Source organism: Urocampus carinirostris, chromosome 17 (genome assembly GCF_059441175.1).
Source record: "Urocampus carinirostris isolate Australia breed hairy pipefish chromosome 17, RoL_Ucar_1.0, whole genome shotgun sequence".
NCBI lineage: Eukaryota > Metazoa > Chordata > Actinopteri > Syngnathiformes > Syngnathidae > Urocampus > Urocampus carinirostris.
In genome coordinates, this window is record NC_142365.1 from 8,629,369 (window position 1) to 8,657,131 (window position 27,763).

At 42.9% G+C, this 27,763-nt stretch overlaps 1 protein-coding gene and 1 pseudogene across 2 annotated transcripts; one reads left to right on the forward strand and one right to left on the reverse strand.

Annotated features, from left to right (window-relative positions):
* Positions 1 to 269: 269 nt before the first annotated feature.
* LOC148349119 (arf-GAP with Rho-GAP domain, ANK repeat and PH domain-containing protein 1) lies at positions 270 to 27,730 on the reverse strand. 2 transcript variants are annotated; one of them, XM_088321489.1, is made up of 25 exons: positions 27,585 to 27,730; positions 25,544 to 25,626; positions 24,072 to 24,109; positions 23,519 to 23,842; positions 23,379 to 23,438; positions 21,767 to 21,932; positions 21,301 to 21,408; positions 20,887 to 20,991; positions 20,402 to 20,462; positions 20,214 to 20,334; positions 19,864 to 20,128; positions 19,578 to 19,777; positions 18,351 to 18,436; positions 18,018 to 18,269; positions 11,789 to 11,888; positions 11,638 to 11,694; positions 9,948 to 10,074; positions 9,769 to 9,865; positions 9,490 to 9,691; positions 9,381 to 9,426; positions 3,784 to 3,980; positions 3,498 to 3,710; positions 728 to 833; positions 494 to 635; positions 270 to 421 (listed from the first exon to the last, which is right to left on the reverse strand). In XM_088321489.1, the coding sequence occupies exons 2-25, from the start codon at positions 25,624 to 25,626 to the stop codon at positions 371 to 373; spliced, it is 3,207 nt and encodes a 1,068-aa protein (XP_088177615.1). In that variant the 5' UTR covers positions 27,585 to 27,730; the 3' UTR covers positions 270 to 370. The 2 variants fall into 2 exon arrangements, with proteins under 2 accessions (XP_088177615.1, XP_088177614.1); XM_088321488.1 differs by having other exon boundaries at positions 9,769 to 9,868.
* On the forward strand, positions 17,437 to 17,583 carry LOC148349120 (5.8S ribosomal RNA; annotated as a pseudogene).
* Positions 27,731 to 27,763: the final 33 nt, after the last annotated feature.

Genomic DNA, 27,763 nt, shown 5'->3' on the forward strand with positions numbered 1-27,763 from the left:
ACATTCAAAACTTCATGTTATCAAATTTCATTGTGGTACACGGTGAATTGGTATTTCCAGGAATCATCCAAAAGAGGACACAGTTGTTCCATCCATTCCAAAGATCTGAGTCACTTGAAACAAAGAATGTGGAAGTCATTTTTTTGTGCTGGGCTTATTTGCTCTACACTTATTTATCTTGGCATGCGGGAAAGAGGAAGTAATCTCATCTGTGCTGTATGTTGTGTATATAGCATATTTGACAATAAAGTTGAAGTTGAGAACACAGATCCAGGTAACAGTCTGGCATTTTATTAATTATTTATTATTGAATCATCTTTAATGACAAACAACAAGACAGACAACACCAACTGATAAATTAAATTCAGCATCAGAGAATGGTGAGCTCCTCTTTTTCATTCTGCTGCTGTTTCCGGTGAGTCTGCAAAGTGTTCCAAGGTACCGGTGAGACCTGAACAAGACCACCGGCGTACACGGCGGGCGCGACACCTACCAAGAAGAGTGGTGCATGATACAAGACCAGCTCACGGGTCAACTTGAGCAGGTCACCATTCAGACTGTGAAAGAGGGACGGAACCAGAACCAGGGCCAGGTTGTGGGCTGACATTTTGTTGACCTGAGAGAACGCTTGGACCCTGGCAAGGAACCAACAAATTAGTAAGCTTTGATCGACTAAGTATGGAAAAGCGTATTCAAATGTAAGTAGATTATTCGGAATCATGCTTACATGTAAAAGTGTCCAAACAAGGCGTTTAGAGTGTCTTGTTTGTCAGAGGGTAGCTGCCGTATCAATCGTCGGTAGGCCGAGAACCTGTCGAGCTCATCTGGAATTACTTGACACACAAAAAAAAAAATCACTTAGAAAGTGTTTGGAAGTAAAAATATTAATATCAAACAACTTCCAACTCGGACAGCGGTAGAAAATCCTGGTCCAGAAAGTTCAAACACTGCAAATGTCATGATTACCGATGTAAATCACCTGCGCCCGCTCCTTTGGCCCCAACTGCCTCGGAATCTGATTGGCTTTCCTGGCTTTCGACTCGCTTCCGACCCCGACCACGTTTTTGCTCTCCTGTCCCGGCTACCGACCTTTTTTCCCGTCCTTGACACAGCCATCGCTCGCTACGGAAGATCCAATTCCGTGTTTGGATCACAAACTCAGTATGAGAGCGACTTGCTTCCCGCGCCTAGCGAACGCCGGATCGTTCCTCTTTCCTTTAATAAAACTTGTGAGAAACGTAACGAAATTGGGTCAATTTCCGTTCTGGTCCTGACAGCAAATGATTGGCTGGAACACATCCAAGAAACAAAGGAACTACAGTTGACCCCTGGGATAAGGCGTCCTCAAAAGGTATATTGTGCCCTAAAACATACACATACTGTGAGAGACTTTGCGGTGTGTCTGTAATAAGTCATATATAATGCTCGTTTGATTTTGGTTTGGTCATGGCATCATGAAATTACAGATAGGCATTGTGGGAGGTAGTTCAGCCCACAGCGTTTCTCTTTTTTCACTCAGTTTGGTATCTCGTGTGCTTTGTATAGATTTTTTTCTTCTGCAGCAATAAAATACTGTATCTTTTGGGGTAGGAAAAATAAGCATCTGCTTCTGACTACCCCTTTTCGAACATGTTATGTGACATTATTTTGTTGTTGACTCATTGCTTTTGTCCTGTTTTTATTTTAATGTTCGAAATAAAAGTTTTCATTCATTTAGTCATACTGTATTTATTTGTTATGGTTCCAAAGCTAAAGGGCTGCTAAGGGAAGAGGTAAAGTGATGATAACCATGGAAACGAAGTTTACAACTATCAAGAAATACAAAAAGGTATACAAATCCCTCCCCTTGCTAAAATACACTCGGCAGACTGGACTATTATGTAAAATAACGAAGCCACTAAAACAAGGACATTCTCGAATGGCAGACCAATCCTTCCAAGTGGAGGATTTTTAACTATATTTCATTTTTTAATCTGCCACCACTTTTTACTCCTTCCCTTTGCATCCACTTGCAAACTTCACTGTACCAGCTCAAGTTATGTCACACCAAATGTAAAAAAAATTTTTCTCTTTCACACATATGTTTATTAATGTTACTTGATCATTTGCACGTATGTTACGCATAAGTAGTACCGTAAATTCCGGACTATAAGCCGCTACTTTTTCCCCAAACTTTCAACCCTGCGGCTTATACAGTGATGCAGCCAACTCCTGTAATTTTTCTAACGGCCGCCAGCGGCGCTCGAGTACAAAAGGTAAGATTTAGACCGGTGGAATATATGCGCCGAGGAAGACTGCAACTTCTTGGCTTGTGCATAAATTAAATTAGCGTAAACATACCCTCATCATGCAAAATGTTAAAAGAAAGGCTCATGACGCAGCACATGAGGAAGATGAGGACGGTTTACCGTGATTTTTACAAGTACGGTAAGTTTTTTTACCAGACCCATTTACTGTGTTGCAAGCGTGTTGCTAGCATGTTTTGGAATAAGGCAGCGTTGGACGACATCTATATGACAAAGTTTCTTTCCGACACTGAGGAAGACGACTTTGATGGCTTCATTTCTAAGGAGGAAGATGAGGACGGTTTACCGTGATTTTTACAAGTACGGTATGTTTTTTTACCAGATCCATTTACCGTGTTGCGAGCGTGTTGCTAGCGTGTTGTTATCATTAACTGCCCTGTCACAGGCACCATTTGGGATGAAAGTTATATTATTATTATTAAAGCTTTGAAAACTCCCTCGGTGTACCGTCTTTCTTTGTAAATATGTGTAACCATGTATAATATGTATTTGCAACTGTATATTTTTGTAATGTATTTCTTTGTATTTATTTTAGACACTAATTCTGATATGTTTTGCACGGGTTAATGAAAAAGAAGGGACGGAACAAACACGGGGTGACAGGAAGTGGGGTAAAGGTGAGGAACAGATAGACCTGTTTGTGGACGCGGCGGACTATAGTGGATATATATTTTTCCCACCCTTACTTTTGGAAATATACACTTTTTTCCATGGATTACTTTCAACAGGACCCAGACTCTGCAGGTCTGCATCAAACCTTAAGTACCAGTATCATTTTCCGTTCATTTTGCCGGCTGTGATTTTTGGACTGTGTACTTCAATGAAGGACATTTAGTTTCAATCGTGGGACTTAAAGTCGGGTTTGGGTTAATTTTGTGTTTGTGTTACATTTTTTAAAGTGGGCGCATGCGGCTTATATACAGGTGCGGCTTGTGTAAGTACAAAATCGGTTTTCCTCTTAAAATGTGGTGGGTGCGGCTTATAATCAGGTGCGCTCTATAGTCCAGAATTTACGGTATTTGTTGTATACTATTTTGTTATTTTGAAGTTTTTGTCTAGGGTAGAAGAGGGTTTAGGAGGCATTATCTAAGTAACATAGGTTTCTATCCCCCGCTTAAGGCAATTCTACTTTGTTATCCCATATTTCAGACCGGATTAATATCTTTTATTAGCAAAAACTGTACTACACACCAGCAGCACGCATCCAGTCCTTGCGCTGGCTTTCAGGGAAGAGTTGCACTTCCTGTTGCCGTATGTATTGCTTGAGGGCGGAGGCAGTATCCAGCACACCCTGCTCGTCCGACTCTAGCTTGACAGAAGCCGGGGATTTCACCATGGCCTCCACTATCTGGGACACTTTGGAGGCTAGCCCGCAGCGCCGGTACACGCCCTCTACCTCCAGACCTGAAACACACGCAGGGGAACATGTTCATTGAAACATGTATGGACAGGAGATGTTCCGTGAAGGAGATGCTACCATGGTTATTGATATTTTGGATGCACCGCTGGATGGCGAGAGGCACCAACTCCATCTCCTGGAGGTCATTCATAGGATACAGAGTCGGGTTGGACGCTGAAGGAAATTCTGGAAGGGTTTGCTTGGCCAGCGCGTCTAGCATGAGGTGGTACCATCTGCCGCAGCTTGCATGCTCATCAAAATGCAGTGAAACACGTCTGCAAACATACCAAAGCAACAATCGGAGACCTTCCAAGTCTTACTTTTGCAAGGTGAGCTTTGTATGCTTGTCTTTGGAGGAATGAAGTTTGCCTTACTTGCTAGTCAAAATAGTATAATTTCCTCTCAGACTATTCCTGTTTTGTCTGTTGTTATGAATGTTGTAGTGGAGTCAGTATTTGTATTAGGATGCAGGCAATAACGCAATTTAAAACGAAATATTGGATTTCCTGTCACGGTTGCCATGGCGCCCAATTGGCCCCGCCCGTGTGGCGCCAGCTGCGGTTCGTTGACGGATTGGCTTCCCTTCTATTTAAGCTGAGTGCTCTCACTCACCCTTTGTAAGTCCGTCAATGAACCTCTGCACCCGCAAGACGTGGGTTTCGACTCTGTCCGGTTTCCTGCTTGTGTTTGCTGTCCGGTATTGTTCCTGTCTATTTTGGCCTGTTTAATATCGATCTCCAGTTTCGTTCCCGTCTAGTTTGTCCTGTTTAATTTCAATATCCAGTTTTGATATCAATCCTGTCTGTCCCGTCCTGTCCGGTATCGACCCCATCAGTCCGATATCTGCTCATGCAATTGGCATCGATCTCGTCAGCCTCTGGCTTCCTGTCATTCCACGCCAGACTGCTGCCTTACGTCTTCCGCACAACAAACGCCAAATCACTGGCGTTTGGGTTAACGTGCATGACTGCCCCATTTCCCGTAAAATAAAAGTTTGTGTGAGAAACGTCACGCATTTGGGTTCTCCTCCTGTCCGGGTTCTTGACATTTCAGAAGTAATCAGAATGAATCGTTTACACGCATTGACAAAAAACAAATAATATATATACAAACGTAGTGTTAGCGAGAAATCAAACTACAAGGGCGAAGAGGAGCGACGGCATTACGCAAAAATACATTGTTTCTGGCTTTAACTATTGAAATGAATAAAAGGATGATTTTATTAGTGTCATTCAACAAATTCCACAAAGTACCTTGCTTTTTTCTGTGCTCTGAAAGTGTGCTCCATTTCTGTGTACCTTGTGCTTACAAGATGTGCTTGCACATAACTTGCCAAAAACAAAGACTTACACTATATATGGATGGATAAAACTGACATTTCTGCCGTGGGCCCGAAAATAAAATAGAAATGTTTGAGAGAAATTAACCAATGCACAAAAGACTTTTTGACCGAGTAAGACGTAGAATGCCTTTATCAATAGTTTCTGTACTACAAGTCCTACAGTTCTTTGGAGCATCAATATATCCCGATTAGGAGAAACTGGGCGTGGGCACAGGCAATCGGATTAGTCGAATGCGTATACATGCATGAGAAAAATTAGGGACATATCGAACTATTGTAATACGGAATTTTGAAATACTTGCAGTCAGACTAAAACCTTAATCGGAGCATTGTGTGAGTTTACGTGTTTTTTTAATCGAAATACTGTAAATAGTGCGTTTTTAATCGGATTATTGTTTACATGTAAACAGACCAACTCTCTTGCCTGGTGGTCAAGTTCTTATGGAGTAGTTCAAGAATTTTTCAGGGAAACAGTAAGGAGCTTAAGCGTTCTTTTGTCATCTGGTAGTTTTAGTTTTAGTGGTGTATTCTTTGGGTTTGTCTTGCCATGGAGAGATAACAATCCCGAGAACCTGCTGCATTGGTCAAGATTTTGAGGCAGGAAGCTGTCAACTGGACATTCTGTTATTACCTGTCATGATTACTGATGTGACTCATCTGTGTTGGCACCAATTTCCTCTGAATCTTATCGGCTACCTGTCCCTATTTAAACCCACTCCTATCTGTCCCCTTTTGTCAGTTCGACTGTGAACCTCAGTGTATACTAGGCAAGCCTTTTCGACCCTGACTCCCGTTTTTGCTCCCGTCTGTCTCCGGTTACGACCCGTTTTTGATCCCAACCACGTCTGCTCTTTCATCCCGGCTTAGGACCCGTTTCTGACCCCGACCATGTTTTTGCTCTCCTTTCCTGGCTATTGACCTTTTTTTCCGTCCTTGACACCGCCATCGTTCGCTACGGAAGATCCACTCCCGTGTTCGGATCACAATCCGAGTACGAGAGCGACTTGCTTCCCGTGCCTAGCGAACGCCGGATCGTGGGCGAAGCCCTTCCTCTTTCCTTTGATAAAACTTGTGAGAAACGTAACGCAATAGGCTCCTGTTTCTGTTCTGGTCCTGACAATTACCGTAAATTCCGGACTATAAGCCACTACTTTTTCCCCAAACGTTCAACCCTGCGTCTTATTCAGTGATGCGGCCAACTTATGTAACTTTTCTAACGGCCGCCAGCGGCGCTCGAGTTCAAAAGGTAAGATTTAGACCGGTGGAAATAATGCGCCGAGGAAGACTGCAACTTCTTGGCTCTACTAGTGGCAAGAAATCTTTCACTAAAACTGTCCGCATGCGAAAGGCAACTTTTTCGCAAGTCTGCCAGTGGATCCTGACAGTGTAGGGCAGCATTAAAAAATCCACCATCACCAACGGGTTCCGAAAAGCCGGTGTGCTGCGTGACGGAGAGGAGGGCACAGAATCAGGAGTGGATGAAAGTTCCAGCGACAGTGACGGCGCGAGTCCGGCTGCGGGAGCGTGGGACGACATCTATATGACAAAGTTTCTTTCCGACACTGAGGAAGACGACTTTGATGGCTTCAGTTCTAAGGAGGAAGATGAGGACGGTTTACCGTGATTTTTACAAGTACGGTATGTTTTTTTAACATACCCGTTTACTGTGTTGCGAGCGTCTTGTTAGCGTGTTGCTACCATTAACTCCCCTGTCACAGGCACCGTTTGGGATGAAAGTTATATTATTATTATTAAAGCTTTGAAAACTCTCTCGGTGTACCGTCTTTCTTTGTAAATATGTGTAACCATGTATAATATGTATTTGCAACTGTATATTTTTGTAATGTATTTATTTGTATTTATTTTGGACACTTATTCTGATATGTTTTGCACGGGCGAACTAAAAAGAAGGGGCGTAACAAACAAGGGCTGACGGGAAGTGGGGACCGGTAAAGGTGAGTGTATGTGGACACGGCGGACAATAGTGGATATATATTTTTTCCACCCATACCTTTGGAAATATACAGTTTTTTCCTTGGATTACTTTCAACGGGACCCGGACTCTGCAGGTCTGCATCAAACCCTAAGTACCGGTATCATGTTGCGTTTATTTTGCCGGCTGTGATTTTTGGACTGTGTACTTTAATGAAGGATATTCAGTTACAATCGCGGGACTTAAAGTCGGGTCTGGGTTAATTTTGTGTTTGTGTTACATTTTTTCAATGTGGGCGCATTTGGCTTGTATACAGGTGCGGTTTGTGTAAGTACAAAATCGGGTTTCCTCTTAAAATGTGGTGGGTGCGGCTTATAATCAGGTGCGCTCTATAGTCCGGAATTTATGGTACCTATTTTTAATGTTGATGACAACTGTGTAGTGTCTGTTGATTCCTTTGTAACATACAATGCAGCCTGGTCATCTTGGAGAGGGATTACCTCATGTGCAGCCCCTTCAGAACAGGGGGTGTTGTAATGGTGGTCTGCGCAGCTCTTTGAGACTTTGTGTGATAAGGTGTTTACAAAAAATATGAATTGACTTCTAACAGGCTGTAAAATTTAAAATATCTGCAGCTTTGAAAAAGCCAAGATGGCGGCGCCCTGTTCGGCTGCGGCTACATCGGCTCGCTACAGTTTTTTACACTTTGGTCATAAAACCCAGTCTTCGACTCAGTTTTGACGGCGACCAAAGTCAACTCAAACCGCAGATTAATATACGATCGCAGTTTTTTTGCTGGATATGCGATCATTCAGAAATCAAGCGCTCGGTGCTACGACCACTCGGGAGTGTTTACTTAGCCTCGGAGTGCTACGTCAACAAGACCCAGCGGCCTAGAAAGCAGCGAAGCAGAGTGGCAAGAGAGCGGTGTGACCGGAGGAGGAAGCGAGGTTGTCGGGCCGGGCTAACCGCTAGGCTAAAGGCTAAACCCTTCAAAACGCCTCTCCCATCCATTTTCCTCTCCAACGTTCGCTCTCTGGACAATAAACTGGACCATTTACAACTGGAACTAACATCGAACCGCGAGATGACGAACTGCTGCGCTAGAATTCTGACGAAGACATGGTTAAACTTATCTATCCCGGCTGACGTTCAAGGAAACTGTGCGGGTCAGATGTATCGACATTTCGTTCTGTATACACGTGTACACGAATGACAATAAAGTACCGTATTTTTGGCACTATAAGGCACACCTAAAAGCCTTTATTTTTTTCAAAAGCTGACCATGCGCCTTATAATACAGTGCGCCTTATTTATGGAACAAAATTAATTCGCAAAGTCTTGCAACTAACTTGCAGCCGCCGACTAGATTTTCCCCCGAACGCCAAGTAGTCCGCGGTGTATGCTGGGATTTATTTACCGGCGTTTCATTGGCTAACCAATGTGTCAATCATCATTTGAATGGATCACTATTGGCTAAAGTTATTCGGAGGTCAAGGGGCGGATCCTTTTTATCATTTACAGGCTGGCATTGGCTTGAACGGCAAAACAAAGCCTGCAATTGGCCAAAAAAGACGTGTCAATCATCAGTTGAATCGATCACTATTGGCTAAAGTTATTCGGAGGTCAAGGGGCGGATCCTTTTTATCATTTACAGGCTGGCATTGGCTTGAACGGCAAAACAAAGCCTGCAATTGGCCGAAAAAGATAAATGCGTATAGCACGTGGCTGACGGCATACAGAAAGCATTTTTTTACTATTTTGTATTTGTAAATATTTTATTCTCCTGGATTTACTAAACTCACGGATATAAAAGGACCACGGCTGCACATTATTATGAACACAACGACTTCGGTGAGCTACTCTGGCTATATATATTATCCCTGTATCTTGTTTCAGACTGAACTCGATGTTTCTGTGATAAGCGGTGCAGATAATGGATGGAATGGAGTGTCTATTTTTAAATTAAACTCAATTCCAAGTGTTTATTGTCATATATACAGTAAAGTTGCGAGCGAAAAAGAAAATAGAAACTAAGGAATGGTTGGCATTTCTTGAATCCCAAGACTTTAACCTTCCGAATGATGGAACGATGCATTTGAGTGACGGACACCGCATCCGCACGTGTTCTCGACACGTATTTGTGTCTTTGCAAGCATTCGGAATGTTAAGGGGGTAATACGTTTGACTGAACTATCTGACTGTTTTGTCGACGTTCCCATTGTAGCGCCTTATAATCCGGTGCGCCTTATGTATGGAAAATATAGGACCAAAAACTATTTTTTGGGGGTGAGCCCTATAACCCGATGCGCCCTATAGTGCGGAAAATACGGTATATCTGAATCTGAATCTTTCCCATGTAACAACTGCCAGTGCTTGCATTTTGGTGTCTCCACCCACCTGTTTCCCAGGACCATGGTGATGATGTCTTCAGACGAATCCATAGCTAAAATATAAACAATTAATCACAGTCTTGAGAAAATTGACATAAACGATAAAGGTTTGTTACCATGATGACTAAGTGTGTTTAGGTCCATCTTGATCATCTGATTTTGGTCCCTACGAATACGATAGACGCTCACCCCGCCGTCCCACAGCAGCAACCAGGCTTCCGAGTTATCCGGGGCAACGCTGTCTTCCACCACGCACACTTTACTGACACCTATAGCTCCGCAAACCTCAGCGTAGGACACACCGGCTGGGAGAATCACCTGAAAAACAGTTCCGTGAGTGTCAGTTAACCAGGTGACGTTAGTTTTCTTTGTCGCAATTCATGTTCTGTCGAGACCTTGAGAATATGGACCAGATGAATTAGGAGTTCGTCCTCGCTGTCGGCCACGCAAATGAAATTATTGTTCAAAGTGATGAGCTCAAACTGAAAGGTTCTGCTGAAGAAAGGAAGCTAGATTAAGTTTCCAGGCACTAGTTCCGTCATCTAGCTTGTCAAGTTCAAGCAATCCCACTTACCCGTCTTTTCGAAAGAGGGACAGAACCTCCCGTAAGTCCAGGACATCACAAGCCGCGGAGTCGTTCTCCAAAGAGAAGAGGAAACGATCTTCTTCCAGTTTGCCGTGAAGCTCTTCGTCTTCCTCGCCTTCATATGTAATAATACATAACAAATCGGGAGTCACCAACCTTTTATGATTAGCGTCAAAGTCTACCAGGTTGCAATGCTTTTTTAAAAATAACAACCTATCATGTAATTACTGTGTTGTTACCATATTACCGGTATTTTTATGTTATCACCCGGTTGTTGTTCTAGAACAGGGGTAGGGAACCTATGGCCCGCGAGCCATATATGGCTCTTTTCATGAGTACATATGGCTCGGATACAAAAATTCACATGTGGCACATTTTCTCCATGTTGTTCTAACTTGGTCCAAGAAAAGCCAAATGTGATACAAAAAAACGCATAGTCAAGAATAAAATTTACCATGGTACTGTCCGGTATATAGGATACATTTCTAACTACAGTTTACAGTCACGGTGTCACACCAACAAAGCTTTTTATATGGAAGCTCATAAAATAATCCACGTTTCGAGTTGAGAAACTTTATGATGAAAATCCGGATAAAACAACTATAAACGTGTCAAAACGCCAGAAGAACACCCAGAGCAATATGAGTAAGTGAGCGGTAGGGATGGGCTGAGCTATGCACAGAACGCAAGCACTTCCTTCTGTCTCTCGCCCTGTGCCGTCTGCGCCAAAGGTAATAGTCGTGATCCTGGTTTGTAGAATGTTGTGACATTTTTACGAAAGGACTTTGCTTTCACCTTGTTTTGAATTAATTACTTGGGACACAAATGGCAGTTAAAATGAGCCGTAAGACTTTTAATTAACTGGAGAAGGTTGACACATTTTAAGTGGTGCAGTATATGTCATGTCCAGCATGGTCACCGTGGCAACCGGGTGGCCCCGTCCCCTGGGCACCGGCTGTAGCAGATCGCCTAATTTGCGTGTGTGCTTCTTAAGGGGGGGTTTAGGTATTGCCGGTAGCTGGTTCATTGCGTTTTCTGTTCTGCATTAGTCTGTTCTGTTTTGCTCTATCCTGTTTTGTTTGATTCGGAGGAAACCTGTGTTTGCCCGTTCTGAGTAAAAGCCTGTTTTGTGGGTTTTCCTAGTCTGAGTTCCTGTTTGCCTGTAAGCCTGTTTTTGTTTTGTCCCTGAGTGTTGGACGACTTTTATTTTGCTAAATAAAAGTATCTGGTCGTTACGCGATTGAGTTCATCCTTCCTGCCTCCTGCCTCTGATCTGGTCCAGTCTCGTGACAGTATATTGATATGGGACACAGGCTCTGGCATTATTACTATTTCCTAGATTTTATCAAATCAACAAACATCACCCAATGAACTAAAATGCGCTGGACAATGAGCTATTGTCCGGAGAACGTTTTTTTTATTTTATTTTTTTCGAATTTTGTCTTAAAATATATGGTGTGGCTTTCTCCCCCCAAAACAAATTTACTTTTTGCTTTTATGGCTTTTTGAGTCAAAAAGGTTCCCGACCCCTGTTCTACAAGTGTGGTTAAAAGAGGAATATTAGACATCAAATTTTACAATGACGCATCACAAGTGAGATATTTTCAAAACCAATCCGTAGGCTGCCCGTCAGCACCACATCATGACCTCTGTTATAGATTGAAAAAACTTTGATTACCTGAGGGAGCAGAATCAAATCTTCTATATACTGATTTTGGTACATAAGGTGGAACCTCTGCAATAAAACAAACAAACAAAAACAAAACAAACAAATGTTAGAATTTCCGTGTTTGGTGGTGAGTTTGTGAATGTGCCACGGCGTGTTGGACCTGTGTACTCATTTAGTCGGAGTAGCTCAGCTTGCAGCGCTTGCCCGGCTCTCTCGGCCAAATGGATAGCCGAGGGGTTCTGAGGGTCTGTTGGACACACCTGAAAAGGAAGTGGTGCTGTTTACTATGCCAAAAATATAAAATTCATTAATATATGAAAAAGAATGGAATTGAGCATCAAAATGAGAAAAAAATTCTCCCAGTGGAGCTTTTCTTTGGCAGTTTATGTGTTTTGGTTTGGCATTTGTGCAATTTCCAAAACACAGTAACCCCCAGGATACACCGTCCCCGCCTTGTGAAGTTCTCACTTTAAGGCAGGGGTGTCAAACTCATTTTAACTTGGGAGCCACACGATAGAACAAACATTCTGTCGGGGGCCAAAAGAGAAGAGATAAAGAAATAAGAGAAAGAGGGAGAGAAAGGGAGAGAGGGCGGAGAAACAAAAGCTAAAAAAGGAGAAACAAAAGCTAAAAAGGGAGAAACAAAAGATAATAAGTCGTGAGAGAGGGGGAAAAGAAAGGGAGAGGAAGAAAGAAATCCAAAGAGAAATAGAAAGACAGAAAGAGAGAAAAGAGAAAAGAATGCGCAAAGGGTATAAAAAGAGGAAGAGAGAAAGAGAAAAGGAAAAAAGGAAGTTAGAGCAAAAGAGGTTAAAAGACAAAGAGGGTGAAAGAGACAGAGTGGGAGAAAAGGGGTGGAAGAGAAAGAGAGATCGAGAGATCGAGAGATCGAGAGAAAGAGAGAAAGAGAGAGAGAGAGAGAGAGAGAGAGAGAGAGAGAGAGAGAGAGAGAGAGAGAGAGAGAGAGAGAGAGAGAGAGAGAGAGAGAGAGAGAGAGAGAGAGAGAGAGAGAGAGAGAGAAATAAATACAAGTACAGTGTCTCTGTGAGAGGCACCTGGCTTTGGGAACATCAAGTTGACATATTTCAACCTGCAGCTTGTTTTTCTCTTGTGCTTCTCTGAGTGTTGTCTCGCGGGCCGGATTCAATCCCTTAGCAGGCCTGATCTGGCCACCTGTTTGACACCTGTGCTTTAAGGTGTGGTATTCTTATTTCATGCGCCTAAAAACATATACAGACGCTCCCCTACCTACGACCATCCAACTTACGATAAACGGTAGATACAAACATTTTTAGATACCCGGAAGGAAAAAAAATCCGCTTCCTCTTCCGAGTTCGTGTGTAAACGTTCTCTACTGTCTATACTATGCCTATACTATCTCCAGTGCGCTAAGAACTTTGACATTTTTATTGTTTAATATCTCGTGCGTCCATTAAATATGGTTGGTGTAAAGTGTAAAGAAGAGGCGAGACGTTTCTTTTGAAACGAAAGTGGAATAGGAAAGCTTGATGCGGTTGAGAAAATAGTTGGATGGCTTTTTTTAGCCACTTTTTACCACGGAGGAGGAAGTCGCCTAAATTTTGAAGCTCATCTTCCAAAAGTAAGTCAAACTCAACTTCATTTATCTTTATAGAGCATATTATTTGAGAAATGTTTATGTTTTAGTACAAAACAATACATGTTACTTATACAAACCTTAATCATACAAAATATAGCACTGAACCTACTTACGAACAAATTAAACTTACTAACGATCATCTGGAAGTAGGGCAGAGTCCGTAAAATTAGAATGTTGCTGTGTTAGTGCGTATGACAAGTTACGTCTCCAAGATGCCTGTCTGCTATTGGTCGACGTCCTATAAAATACTGGTTCGCTATTGGTTTGCGGTATGGCATCATGAAAACAGAGCCATGCTCCAGCTTAATTACACATTTATCCACTCTCTCGCCAAATTTAATTTTATTGGGAGATTTCAATATTCACATGGACAACCCCAACCTGCCACTCACCAGAGACTTCACATCCTGCCTGGAGAGCCTCGGGATACACAGCCTTATTGACTTCCCCACCCACATTAAAGGCCACACATTGGACTTGGTCTGCTGCTCTGGCCTCTCTACCTCCAAGCCCACTGCTGATGTTTTTCCTGAATCTGATCATGTCCTCCTCACTTTTAACACCGTACTCTGTCTCTCTACTGTCAAAACCTCCCGTCTCATTTCTTTTCGTAATATCAAAAATATCAACATTGACACCCTCTGCTCCATTATTGACCGTTCCCCGCCCCCAGAAGCTCTCTCAAGCCCGGATGACCTCACCGCTCACTACAATGCCTGCCTCACAAATATTCAAAATTCTCTTGCCCCCCTGAAAACCAGGACTGCCTCATTCTCCACATCTGCCCCCTGGTTTACACCCGCTCTTAGGACAATGAAATCAAAGAACCACCAACTCGAGCGACTCTATAAGAAAACCGGCCTCACCATCCATAAGGACATGTACATTACCCATACTGCTAAATACAAGGACCAAATTGCACAAACCAAATCCAGCTACTACTCCGGCCTCATCCTTTCCAATGAAGGAAATTCAAGAACTCTCTTCTCTGTCATGAACAAAATCCTCCAGCCACCAAATTCTCTCCCCCTCCACCTGTACTCCACAACAACCTGCAACTCCATAATGGATTACTTCAATCACAAAATCCTTAAGATTCATGACCAACTCCATCAAAACCTGTCTGCTCCCTCCCCATCTGAATTTCCTTCTCCTTGTCACTTCTTCTCCAGTTTTGCTCCACCCACAACTGCTGAATTATCCAACCTTATACTCAAATCGAAGCCCACCACTTGCCAGCTCGATCCCCTCCCTTCATCCCTTGTTAAATCCTGCCTCCCTTCCCTGCTTCCTCTCATATCTGCCATTATCCACTCCTCACTCTCTTCTGGTATTGTCCCATCACTTTTCAAAACCGCTGCTGTTACCCCTACACTGAAAAAACATGGTGCTGACCCCAACAACTTTGACAACCTCCGCCCCATCTCCAACCTTCCATTTATTTCGAAAATCCTTGAAAAAACTGTTGCTGCTCAACTCCACTGGCACCTGTCCCTCCACTCTCTCCATGAGCCCTTTCAGTCTGGTTTCCGCCCCTGCCACAGCACAGAGACTGCCCTAATCCGTATTGTAAATGATCTCCTCATAGCATCTGACTCCGGTTTAGTCTCCATCCTCATCCTCCTAGACTTGAGCGCCGCCTTCGACACAATCTCTCACCCTATCCTCCTCAATAGACTCTCCTCCATTGGTCTCACCCATACTCCCCTCAGTTGGTTCCATTCCTACCTCACTGGCCGCACTCAGTTTGTCCAACTGAAATCCTTCACCTCAAAGCCCTCCCTAGTCACCACAGGTGTACCCCAGGGATCTGTCTTAGGTCCTCTTCTCTTCATCGTCTACCTCTTGCCTCTTGGTCATATCCTCCGCAAATTTAATATCCACTTTCACTACTTTGCTGATGACACCCAACTCTACCTCTCCTGCAAACCAAACTCCATACTCCCACCTCCCTCCCTCACCTCTTGCCTTTCCGAACTCAAAACATGGTTCACAACAAACTTTCTTAAATTAAATGCCAATAAAACAGAATTCCTCCTTCTTGGCACCAAATCCACTTTATCCAAAGTAAACAATGTCTCTCTCAACATCGACAGCTCCTTAGTGTCCCCCTCCCCCCAGGTCAAGAGTCTGGGTGTCATCCTGGAGAGCATGCTTACCTTCCACTCACATATCAACACCATCACAAGGAAATCCGTATTTCCACCTCCGCAATATTACCAGACTCCGCCCTTCCCTCACCCCCCGCACCACTGCTATTCTCGTCCACAGTCTTGTCACATCCCGCCTTGACTACTGCAATGCTCTCCTCTTCGGCCTTCCTCAAAAGTCCCTCCATAAAATTCAGCTGGCTCAAAACGCCTCTGCTCGCATCATTGCAAAAACATCTTCCCAGCAGCACATCACCCCCGTTCTCCAACAGCTACACTGGCTTCCTGTTCAGCATCGCATCAGCTACAAACTGATCCTATATACATGTATGGCCATTCACAACCTGGCTCCTCCTTACCTGTCCGACCTTCTCCAGGTGCACGTCCCCACTCGCTCCCTCAGATCCTCGTCCTCCCTCCGACTGTCAGTGCCCCCTGCCCACCTGAGCACCATGGGAGCCAGAGCCTTCAGTCGCGCTGCTCCCAAGCTTTGGAACAATCTACCTCCGGACCTCCAAAACTGCACACCTCTCTCCACTTTTAAGTCCCGTCTAAAAACACACCTGTTCAGGACTGCCTACAACACATAGCTTCTCCATTTCCTATGTTTTTATGATTTTATGTCTTGTTTTTATTTATTATTTCGCTTACAACTTTTTAAATTGTATTTTTTCATTGTCTGTACAGTGTCCTTGGGTGGCCTGAAAAGCGCTTTTAAATAAAATGCATTATTATTATTATTATTATTATTATAGACTGAACAATAGTTAATTTTTTGTACTGTATTTATCCCGTATAGGTCCAGGGATTGCAATGATGCTAAAGGGAGAAACAAAAACATGTATAACCATAGAAACGAAGCTTGCAATTATTATTAAATACAAGGAGGTCACATAATTTTCTCCAATCAACCAACATCACACCAAAGGTAAATAGAGTTTTATTTTCCCTTTACATGTATTTTTATTTATAAAGTTATATAATCGTAGAAATGTATATTACAAATATGTATTACTTTCGATGTAATATTTAGTTAATTTAAAGTTTTTATCCGGGGTGCAGTGGATTCGGAAGCTTACTATCATAAGTTTACTATCTGAGCAATTTGGGAAAATACACCGGACTGTGTGCACTGTAAGATCAAACATCCAGTTAGATCCACCATTTCTGTTTGTCCATCACCCTACTCATCAGCAGCGCCCCCCCCCCCCCGGAGGAAGCAGAGCCTGTTTACAACAAAGACAGTTAAAACATGTTCTTTGTTCCTTTATCTCTTTGTTTCATTATCCTCACTGTAAAATGTGGACCTGGAGTCGTCCAATTTCGTTGTTATAATATATCCCATGTTGTAACAATGACAATAAAGGCATATTCTATTCTATTCTATCCCTCACTATACAGCAGTTTCGCTTTGCGATCCCCAATTCAGAATAGATAATGTCGCATACCAAAGTCAAGTCAAGTCATGTTTATTTGTGACGCCCTTAATCACAAAGAGTCTCAAAGGGCTGCACAGACAGATGATTGCAAACTACAGACTATTTTGACACCATCCCCTGATCTAAAACCTACATGAAGGCAAGGAAAAACTCAAAAACCTCAAGATGGGGAAAATGAAGAAACCTTGAGAAGGTACTGCACATGAGGTAATCCCCTTTCCAGGATGACCGGGTTGCAATGGATTTTGTAATAACAAATAATACACAGATATTGCCTGCATGAAATATCGATCATTCATAAACTATAGAACAGAAGTGTGTTTTAAGCCTAGATTTAAACAGTTCCACTGAGGTTGCAAATCATATCTCGGGTGCAGAGCATCCCAAGTCTATTGTATGTTTTAGGAACCTGTTAAAGTGCCTCATATACAACAAGGAGGGTGAGTACAGTGGGACCTCGCTACTTCGCGGTTCGACGTTCGCGGCAGTGGTCACTCCCGGGCCACGCGACGGAGCGAGTTCGGCGGACGCAGCGTCACACGGCGCGATGTGAATTTGTCTCCGATCGTCCACGGGCGGACGTAAAATCGCCCAGCTGTACGACTCTTAGCGGTGGATCACTCGGCTCGTGCGTCGATGAAGAACGCAGCTAGCTGCGAGAACTAATGTGATTTGCAGCTGCGATTGGCTGGCAACCAGTTCAGGGTGTCCCCTGCCCACTGCCCGGAGATGGCTGGGATGAGCTCAAGCCCCCCCGCGACACTAATAAGGATAAGCGGTGCAGATAATGAGATGAGATGAGATTTTTTTTTCTTTTTTTTTTTTTTTGAAGGGGCGTCGCTAATTCGCAGATTTTCACTTTTAGCGGGTGGTTTTGCTCCCCATTAACCGGGTCTAAAAAAATAATAATTAAAAAAATAAAATTATGTATTTATTTATTTTTTTTCTTTTTGAAAGGTCGTCGCAGATTTTCACTTTTTGCGGGTGGTTTTGTTCCCCATTAACCGGGTCTAAAAAGAATAATTAAAAAAAAAAACATTTTTTTTTTTCCGAAGGTGCGCCGCTACTTCGCGAATTTTCACTTATCGCGGGTGGTTTTGGTCCCCATTAACCGCGATAACCGAGGTCTTACTGTACCTCCTTTTTAGGAGAACTATATACATGGATTCCCTCGTATGTTACCTTTGACCCTGAGCAGATAAGTGAGAAGGTCTCTTCTACGTCTCCAGTGCAAACCACTTCACGCAGCTTCTGCTGCATCAGTTGTGGAGAGGACGCTAGGGCGTGCACTCGTCGGTAGCGTCCCTTGCTGTATTTGTCCTGAATGAACGTGGACCTTTGCTCATCGGACGCCTCCGGACCGATCTGCTCTGCGGTAGGCACAGAGGGGGCCCACACCTGGTTGGCAAGACGGTTACCATGCGCAACGAAGAGCTGTAAAAGATTAGTTAATTTCAGAACTAGAGAAAATTAAACAACCCTTTTCCAGACTGTGGTTTCCTGGTCCTGCATTACCTGTATGAGTGGTTCGGTCCACACTTTGTTGTCCATCTTCAGACTGCGCACTTTGGAGAGTGTACTGCCCAGAGCCCGGTGTTGCCCTGAAAAAAGGGCATAGCTGTGAGCAATGTTCCCTCTAATTTTTCACAGGTCTGAGCATTCACACAAAGTCGGTGAGCAATGCTTGAAACAACAGTGAGCAACCATAATCCCAAGTGTGGCAAGATAATTAATGATCAAACATGTCCAAAACTTGACATCAAGTTACATTTTGCTGAGGTTCCGGCAATGCAAAATTATTTTTGTCTTTTGAATGAATTGACTCATGTACTATTTTGTCGTTTGATCTTACAATTCTTTCACAGGATATCCATTTCTTTTTATTTCCTGACATATTTTGTCGCATAATATTATCATTTTGGGGGGCTTATTTAGTCTGTTGTAAGATACAAAACTGTACTTAATCACATTTTTTAGAGGAAGTACAATGTTAGCAACAAGATTCACTTGATATCATTGGAAATTATTTGAATGCAACACAAACTTTTTCTTATTTTTTCCGTGTTTTTTTTCTACTTTTTTTTAAATTCCTTTAAAAAAAAAATCTCATTGTGTTTATTTTTCCCGAGCTGTTACTTTTTTCTTTTTGTTCTCCATTTACTTTTTTCTTACATTTCTTTCTTTCCCTTTTTTCTGGCTTTTTTCTAAATATTTTCTTCTTTTTTTCTCTTCCTTTTGTTTACTTTTGTCTCAGCCTTTCACTACTTTTTCATTTTGGTATTTTTTTCTTTTTTGTTCTATTCCCCCCTTCCTTTAAGTCATTTTGTGCATAATTTTACATCATATTTGGTCATGTTGGGATTAAAGAAGCAAAAACAACCCGAAGAGCCGTTTAGGACCCGAAAGAGCCGGTTCCTTTTAGTGAGCCGAGCCGAAGAAGCCGGTTCTCGACAAACTCTACTAACTTTACTCAACTTCGTTCGACTTCGACTCGACTTCAAAATACCGCATTTAGGACACAAGGTCAGGGGAACCCGTGTATTTTGACCTTCATGCACTGTAACTTTGACTTAAGTCGCTTCTTAATTAGTAATTTTGAGCCCTCATTTTTGTGCGCTGGCTAGATTTTCTTGTGCGCTGAGCATGTGCGAGCAGTGCGCAATTGCGCACGCGCGCAGCTTAGAGGGAACACAGGCTGTGAGCCCGTTGGCAATGATTTTCCCGTTGTGTGGATGTGGTCACCTGCGCAGCTGTGACAGATGACCAGCAGGAGGTTTACCGCCGCCCACTCAGGGTCACCAGCACCGCAATCGGCACACTGCCGGTTGGAGGGGTTCTTCCACACGCGTGTTGCCACCTGGCTGCAGGACAGAGCGCTGCTAATGGACGAGGACAAACCTTCCAACCAGACCGACAGTTCCTTCGAAGAATCGACCGAAAGGCTGTTGAGGGGCAGCCGGGACAATGAAGTAAGACAGTTGGTTTGAATTAGGGCCATTTTCTCAACACAGTCGAGCTGATTGCATACTTGAAGGTCCTGAACGGAGTGGTGAGGGTAAACGAGTGTTTCCCAGTAGTCCGGACTGTGGCCAGGTTAAGAGGAATGCTGTAGCAGGCCACGCCCAGCTGGAAGCTGTCTTTGTTCTGGTAAATCCAGAAGTCGTGGCCCCAGACGGCAGCATAGAAGCGGCTCTTGGGGTCCTTGACTGTGATAGCCCCGTGGAGATCTGAGGAGGCAGGGCAGGGCTGACCCCTTGATGCCAGCAGAGATTGGACCCAACCGTCTTGTACGTCTGCAGTTTGGAAAATGACAGCGTCAGAAAAACGTTATCAGGTTGAGGAGAAAAAAAATAGCGTATTAAAGCTTGAAAATCTGACCATCGCTGTGAGCCATGAAGTCATAATGTTTCTTCTTGAAGTAAATGGAAAACCTTCCTCTTTCAAGTTTCTTCAAATTTGTGATGCTGGACACGTGAAAGAGAACTTCGCTGAACTGGTCCTGATAGAAAAATGAACACTTAAGAATTACAACAAAAACACATGTGGAATTTGGACTGAACACTTACTGTGCGCTTTTTCCACAGAGACATCAACTGTCCGTCCAAAGTGGCCCAAAACACATTGTGTCTAAAAGTGGATTTTTGTTGAACAAGAAAAAAAACTATTATTATTATCTATTACAAATGGATCAGTCAATCATAAACATCTTTAAGTTTGATGGTTAAGTCTGTCAACCACCCAAAAGATGTATTGCAAAGTACATGTTGCAATTGTATGCTAGTTTCTTTGTTTAGTCAGCTCAGTTACTTCTGGTTACCAGCTCTGTTTTCACAGTTTTCCGAAACCAGTCACGCAGGCTAGCTATTGCTATTGAAACATTGATAGGATGTGTAATCTATTTGGCAAAAGGAGTACTGAAATCCTTTGTTTACGGTTAATGGGGACCAGAATCTCTTGCAATGTCGTAAATTCCGGTTTCATTTGAATCGGCACATTTAGCTTCATGTACATCTGGCTGATATCCATAGAAATGTGAAGCTCGTTCATCTACCTGAAGCCCTTCCAGACGTCCAACCAGCTTGCTCGGACAACAGCGCTTTGCGGAACGGTAGGCGGTCTGTGTCCTTTCTTCCTGGACACTCGAATCGTTGCCATGCTTCACCAAAGCCATAACACAACAGTGACAAAGACGTAAATGACATCCAACGCAAATGCTAACAATGGTAGTGTTTAAACATCAATTATGCCATCGACAACAATGGCGACAAAAACTAGAAAATCAAAAATCATACAATGAGTATGACATCGACAATGACACAATCATCAAAGAAGATGATAGACGTAAAACCACCAAAATGGTAGCAAAAAAACATCAATGAAAGTATTTGAAAAAGGAAATAAAACAACGGCAGCACGGTAACAATGCTGAGAACCAGAATGGCAAAAACATTTATTCTGTATGTACCTTGGTGTCTGTCGTTTGGAAAGCTTCCCATTTTTTGACGATTGGGCAACATCGATAGGAAGAGGCGGAATTGGCCGAGGGGACGTCACACTAGTCGAACGACTGGAGCTGATGCGGCAGAACAAGAAATATCATTCAAATATCAGGTATGCTAAAGGCGGACATATCAAGTCTCCCAATTAGGTTCAGTGTTTCTGTAGTGCAGTGGTTAGCACATTTTCCTGACACGCGAAAGGTCCCCAGTTCGAGACACGGTGGATACATACGTTGGTTGGCCTGGACTATACTTGCCCAAGACACACCAATGGAAAATTGTGCCCCTACTACCCAGACCAACATATGCCTCCAACTGATCTCAAACTGGGGACATGTAGTATATATTAAGTGTTGTCTTGGAAGAAATGAATACCAGTTTTGGCGCAGAACGTAGCACTTGGTATAGCAATCAGTAAAACGAAGTACTTACTTTCTTCTGTTGAGTAGGTTGTCAACCAGGTCTCCTTTCATTGGTCCGTTAGCCACAGAAGAAGCCGGCCAGTTTTGGTAAATGTCATCTTCATTGGACGATTCTGAATCAACGTCATCGTCCCAAGTTTCTAAAACATTGATGGAAGGATCGTCGTCGTCTTCATCTGTAAAGTTTGGAGGTGCAGGCAGGAAGGGAAAGAAATAAGAATGTCAAATCCAAACAAGAGATTTATCCTGCTAGTACATTGTAAAAATGATCATTGGTGGTTTAGTGAACATATCATGTATTGGACCTTTTCTCCTTCAGAGTCTGAGAGGGTCTCAGAGTACCTGATAAGTGAGTCTAGCTGTCAGGAACCAGGGTGAAAAAAAATAAACATGACCGGTGGGCTGAAAGGAGATAAATGCCCTGAAATTTTCTTGACCAGTGCATGCTACTTTTCTGAGACAATCGTCTGTTTGCGTCAGCATCATTTTGGCTAAAAATAAAATTCCCTTCCAGACCACTTGAGCTGAGTCAAGAAGCCTTTTTTCATCTCAAGTCAGTGTGTCTGATTTCCTTCCCAAGGGCATAGGACCAACGTTTGCAGTGTGTCACCATACGCTACACCAGGGGTCAGCAACTTTTTCAGTGTGGAGTGCCACTTTTAAATGTCCTTGTAAATCAGTGTGCCACACCAAGATTAATGACTCACACAACAATTTTTTTATATCAAGCAGAGCTGTCATTTTTCACCAGTCTGAATATAAAACATGGATAGACATTAGAATTGTATAACTGACCAATTTAACCTCCACTATTCTTGTACATCAACAAACTAAAAAATGAATATGAGCAACATGTGGAAAGGCCTGTAGACATCAATGACTTCAACTATTCTTCATCAACAATGAACTACAATAGAAAAAAACAAGTGATTTGGACAGCTACCGAACCATTCATCAATAAAATATTATTTCAGAAACTATCAAAACTTGAAACACACACACACCTTTAATATATTCGCCATCAGTAAATGGTTTTCCGTGCTTTGCCATGCAGTGAGCAATGTGATAGCTTGCTTCAGTGGTGTAGTTTTTAGCAGTGACAAAGGTTTTCAGGGTATGTGTTTGTTTGCCGTACCTGGACACAGCGCGTTTTAATGTCTCCGCCTTGCCAGACTCGTCCTTGAATTCATGTTTCGTCTCGTACTGACGCTTAACACTTGACGTGCGAGGTACAACGCTCTCGAGGCATAATGCACAAACAACCACGTCATTTTTTGCACAAAGCCTAAGTCATCCGTCCACGCTGGCTGAAAAGAACGAGATTTTTTTTCTGGAGGAGGTGTTGTGATTCGTTCATTTATCGCACGCTGTGTGTGGGTTCAAACACAGATTTTTCCTCCTCTGCGAGGCGCGGCACAGACACGCTCACACACGGAGCAGAGGAGGAGGGACGATAACGTAAAACCTCTAAAAAACAGCGCGCAACTGAAAATGTCTAAATTTCACCTAAAAATGCGCATGAAAAAAAAAATCATTATTATTTTGCCGTGCGCTCGCGTGCCATAGGTTGCCGACCTCTGCGCCACACTAACAGATAAGAAGTAAATAATAATTCAAACCACCTGGTGCTGTAAATCCAACGTTTGCTTCTCCTGGTGCTGATGCATCCACAACAACAGCTTCTGGACCAAAAGAAGAAAACCCAACAGTGACTTACACATCATCTCAAACCTAAAAAAAAAATCAACATTGATTAATTTACCAGCTGGTGGCAATGGAGGGCCTTTGACTGATTGGGATGGCGAGTTAGCCACCATGTTAAGCATATCTGCTAAACTGGGTATGTTTGATAAAGAGTTTACGATGGCATTCAAGTTGGCAGGTGGGGGGCTAGGGGAGCTGGCATTAGGAGCCTCAGTAGGGCTGGCAACTGTGCTAGCAGCCTCTGCTAAGCTAGGTATTTGGTTAGCTATGTTGTTAACTAGGCTCTGTATGGTTGGCACGGATGTGGGCGCAGGGCTTGAAGCAGAGTCGCCAGCAAATGCTACCATTTGCGGAACCTCAACAGGTGACCCAGCAACTTCATCTGACGGGAATAAAAACACAATTACATTGTCAGTTGATGAATAGAGAAAATAATGGAATATATTTCGAAATACACGTGTTTGTGTGAGTGTGTGTGTGTTAGTTAGGTCAGGAACTGGTTCTAAACTAGTTTCAAAAACCAGTTTGTGACGCTGATGTTGACGAGACTTCATTACCTCTTCCCTTGCCCGATTAGAGCTAGAAAGACTGTTAGTGTGTACAGTGTGTACCTGTGTTTGTCCCAACTCCATTTGAAACATTTTGATTCCTGAAAAACAAAAAACATATGGGGTACATTAGTGGACCTGATCAAATGGTGGTGATTGTTTCAACGTCACCACCATGACAAGCAAAAAGAAAAAAAAAGAGAAATGGCTAAACAACTGTACTGTACTCAAGATAAGACAGATACATTCTGTTGAGATCAAATGATACAACCAATAGAGTAACTCTTGGGATTATTGTGAATACATTTCTTATTCATTTGCTACAAAGTGAAGCATTCAATGTTACAAAGACCCTACTGTTGAGTTAAGTTTTCTTTATGTTCCAGATGGTCTTATCACCCTTAGAGCCAAACTTTGCCCAAGGATACAAGCTGCAGTTTCCTATAAATATGGTACTGTACTCTGTTAATTTACAAGTGTGTTCCATTAAAAATGTTAAATACCCCTAGTCTGTGATTTCTTTACAATAAGGATGTCATGATTACTGATGCGAGGCACCTGTGCCAGCTCCTTTGGCGCCAACTGCCTTGGACTCTGATTGGCTCCCTGTCACTATTTAAACCCCCGTGTTTCTGTCACCGGTTGTCAGTCTGTCTGTGAACCTCAGTTTACGCTAAGCTTTTTGACCCTGACTCACTCCTGTTTTGGCTCCCGTCTGTTTCCCGGCTTCGACCCATTTTCTGATCTCGACCACGTTTTTTGCTCTCCTGTCCCGGCAACTGACCTGTTTTTTCTGCTCCCGACACCGGCATCGCTCGTCACGGAAGTACAACTTCCGTGTTCAGAGCAACCTGCTCCCCGCGACCAGCGATCACCGGATCGTGTGTGCAATCCTTTCCCTTCTTCCCAATAAAACTGAGAGAAACATACGCAAGTGGGTCCTGTCTCTGTTCTGGTCTTGACAAAAGAGGGTTGTGTGGAGAGGACGGGGCAGATCGTGGATCGAGGTCCGACTGATCACACTCTCCTGAGTTCAAATGGATATTTCTAGTCTCATATTGTGCGTTTTATTCTAGAGATTGGACGATGGAAACTAATTTATATTAATCTCCTTGGAAGTCAGGTAGAATAAAGTGAAACTCAAGCATTTGGGTGACCACACAAAAGATAAATTGAGCTGGATTTACCCATAGCGGGTATATAGCGTTGTTCAGAACTGGAGTAGGCCTGAGAAAAGTGGCTGACTACTAACTGGTGGAAGAATTTTTAGGCCCCGGCAATACAGAACTACACAGTAGCTCAAAAGATATCCCAAAAAGAAAGACCCTCTGTCCGGATGCTTAGTCTGCGGAGCTAATTCTCCTGGTTTACGCTGGTGTCTCAGTTACCTTCAGAACTGTGTCAGTGATCAAACCGTAGATCCAGTTTAGAGATCATGTGAACTCGTTAGTGAACTTAACCTGTTGACTACACCCTGTAATCATTTAAATAGTTCGTATTTACAAAAACAGGAATGGATGTACGTGTGCATGTACCTGCCGACCTGTGGAGAGGTGGAGCCCATGTGGTCCCTTGAATACCGAGCTCTTGGTTTGGGGATGGGCGGGGGTGGAGGCATCTGCTCAGACATAATAAATTGATCAGTCGTCAGAAGCTAAGAAGGAGACAGATTGTGATAAAAAAAGATCATTCTTTATCGACTAAGAAATTCGGGCTGTATTTGGACAAAAGCGAAATTCAACCGAAGCATTGTATCTCCATGGTAACCATGCCAGTAGAATGCACAGTACAGTATGTACGATGAAATAAGGTGTCCAAAACAGCACAAGAACCCAAATAAATTCCGACCTTGTGCAATTAACAAAATTCTACATTGATGTACCTCGGAAGAACAGCAGGGGAACATTTAGAAGCGGGATCAAAAGAAGAAGAACTGTATTAACAGTAGTATAACCATCAGTAGTATTACTAGTACATACCTGTCAACCTCAAACAAACTGTCGTATTTTCCCTTACAAAATACAAAATAATCTTACACCATATTTTTTTTTCAGAATGATGGGAAATCCCCAGGCGGCAGATGCATGCGCGCAGTAGCATCAAACCGCTCGCTTCGTTTGCAACGGAAAAAACGATACCGCGGCGAACTCATTAGACTGGATTGATTTGCCGTTTTGTGATAGTCGGTGTATACCGGATGGTACCCATAATTGACAAATTTGTGTTTTTCCGTACAGATTTTCTTGTACGTCGTACACGTCTTAATATGCATTTTTTTTTTTTTTGGTTTGAACAAATTTATTGACACTAAAAACAGAAAACAATCATGACAATCTCAACAGCAATTAAGCACATTCACAATATTATATTCCAATATTACGTTTTTAACAGCAAACACAAAGTGAGGTTTGAACAAACCTTCTCGAAAATCAAACATATTCACAATTTCATTATATAACATCTTTGTTAGTGTCAATAGATCCGTCCAGGCCAAAGTCGATTGTCCTCGGTCTGAACAAATCCACTGACACCAACAGCAGCAAAACACAGCCATCAAGCATATTCACAATTTTTTTATATTTGACAATATGACGTGACGATATGACGTTTTAACATTTTTTCCTGACATTTCCAACATCAATTAAACAATTTCAGAGTTATTTTCTTTTAACAGTAGTTAACCAGCGTGTAAAAGGCAATACTATTGTGCAAGGGCATAATAAACGTACTTTGTATGGCAAAAACGTACAGGTTGACATGTATGCTAGTAGCACTAGTATTCATCATCTTGACGTAAGGGTCACTAACATGGTGCGCATGGGCACCAGGTATCCCCCTGATAACACCTGAAAGTGGCTCACCAGTACTGAGTCATTGACATTTTCTAGAGAAATTCCATCCATCCATCAATCCATTATCTGCACCGCTTATCCTCAGTAGGGTTGCGGGGGAGCTGGAGCCCATCCCAGCTATCTCCAGGCAGTGGGCAGGGGACACCCTGAACTGGTTGCCAGCCAGTAGCAGGGCACACAGGGACAGACAACTCGCTCGCTCATTCACACCTAGGGACAATTTGTACCAGCCAATTAACCTGGCGTGCATGTTTTTGGAATGTGGGAGGAAACTGGAGTGCCCGGAGGAGAACATGCAAACTCCACACAGAAGGCTCGATCTCATGACCTCAGAATTTTCTAGAGAAATTGATTCGTGAAATCATTGACACAATCAGTGTCTTTAATATTCTTCCAAAATACTATTTAAAAAAAAAAACTATCATTTATATATGGCAGTTTAGCCTGTTGGCCTTTTTGGCTAACCAGTAAAAAAACAGCAACTCATAGCTTTAAGAAGTTGGTGATCCCTGATCTATATCGATCATATTGTTGGACGAAAGTCCGGAATAAAAAGTAAGAGAACAGCAGAGTGGAATCAACATTTCTAGCAAGTTAGGTTGCCATGAGATTACTAGGACATACAGTAAATTGGACCGATCCCCAAAATGGCCATATTTCTTCAAAGTAAAAATTAAGTGACACACAAACGGAAGAACACAAGTTAAATGCCATGTCTTTTTACCGTGCGTCTCTTTCCTCACTTGTCCTTCTGTCTTTTGGACCTTCTTTCGTTCTTCGTCTCAAGTGCCCTGCTTGCCTGCTGTGTTCCTCAAGTGTTTGTCTAGCATGTCTTCCTCCGTGTGGACGTCGGCAAGACGGATGAGTTCAGGTGACTGGTAAATATCGTCCAACCTGCTGAGT

Bases quoted from the DNA above. Each gene is read 5' to 3' on its own strand.
- LOC148349119 (XM_088321488.1), bottom strand. From the start codon at position 25,626: ATGCCTCCACCCCCGCCCATCCCCAAACCAAGAGCTCGGTATTCAAGG. The intron at 21,933-23,378 runs GTGGTTTGAATT...CAAACTTTACAG, and splicing joins CGTTGGATTTACAGCACCAG to ATGAAGACGACGACGATCCT. The intron at 834-3,497 runs GTGTGTAGTACA...TTGTGTGTCAAG, and splicing joins GGACTGGATGCGTGCTGCTG to TAATTCCAGATGAGCTCGAC.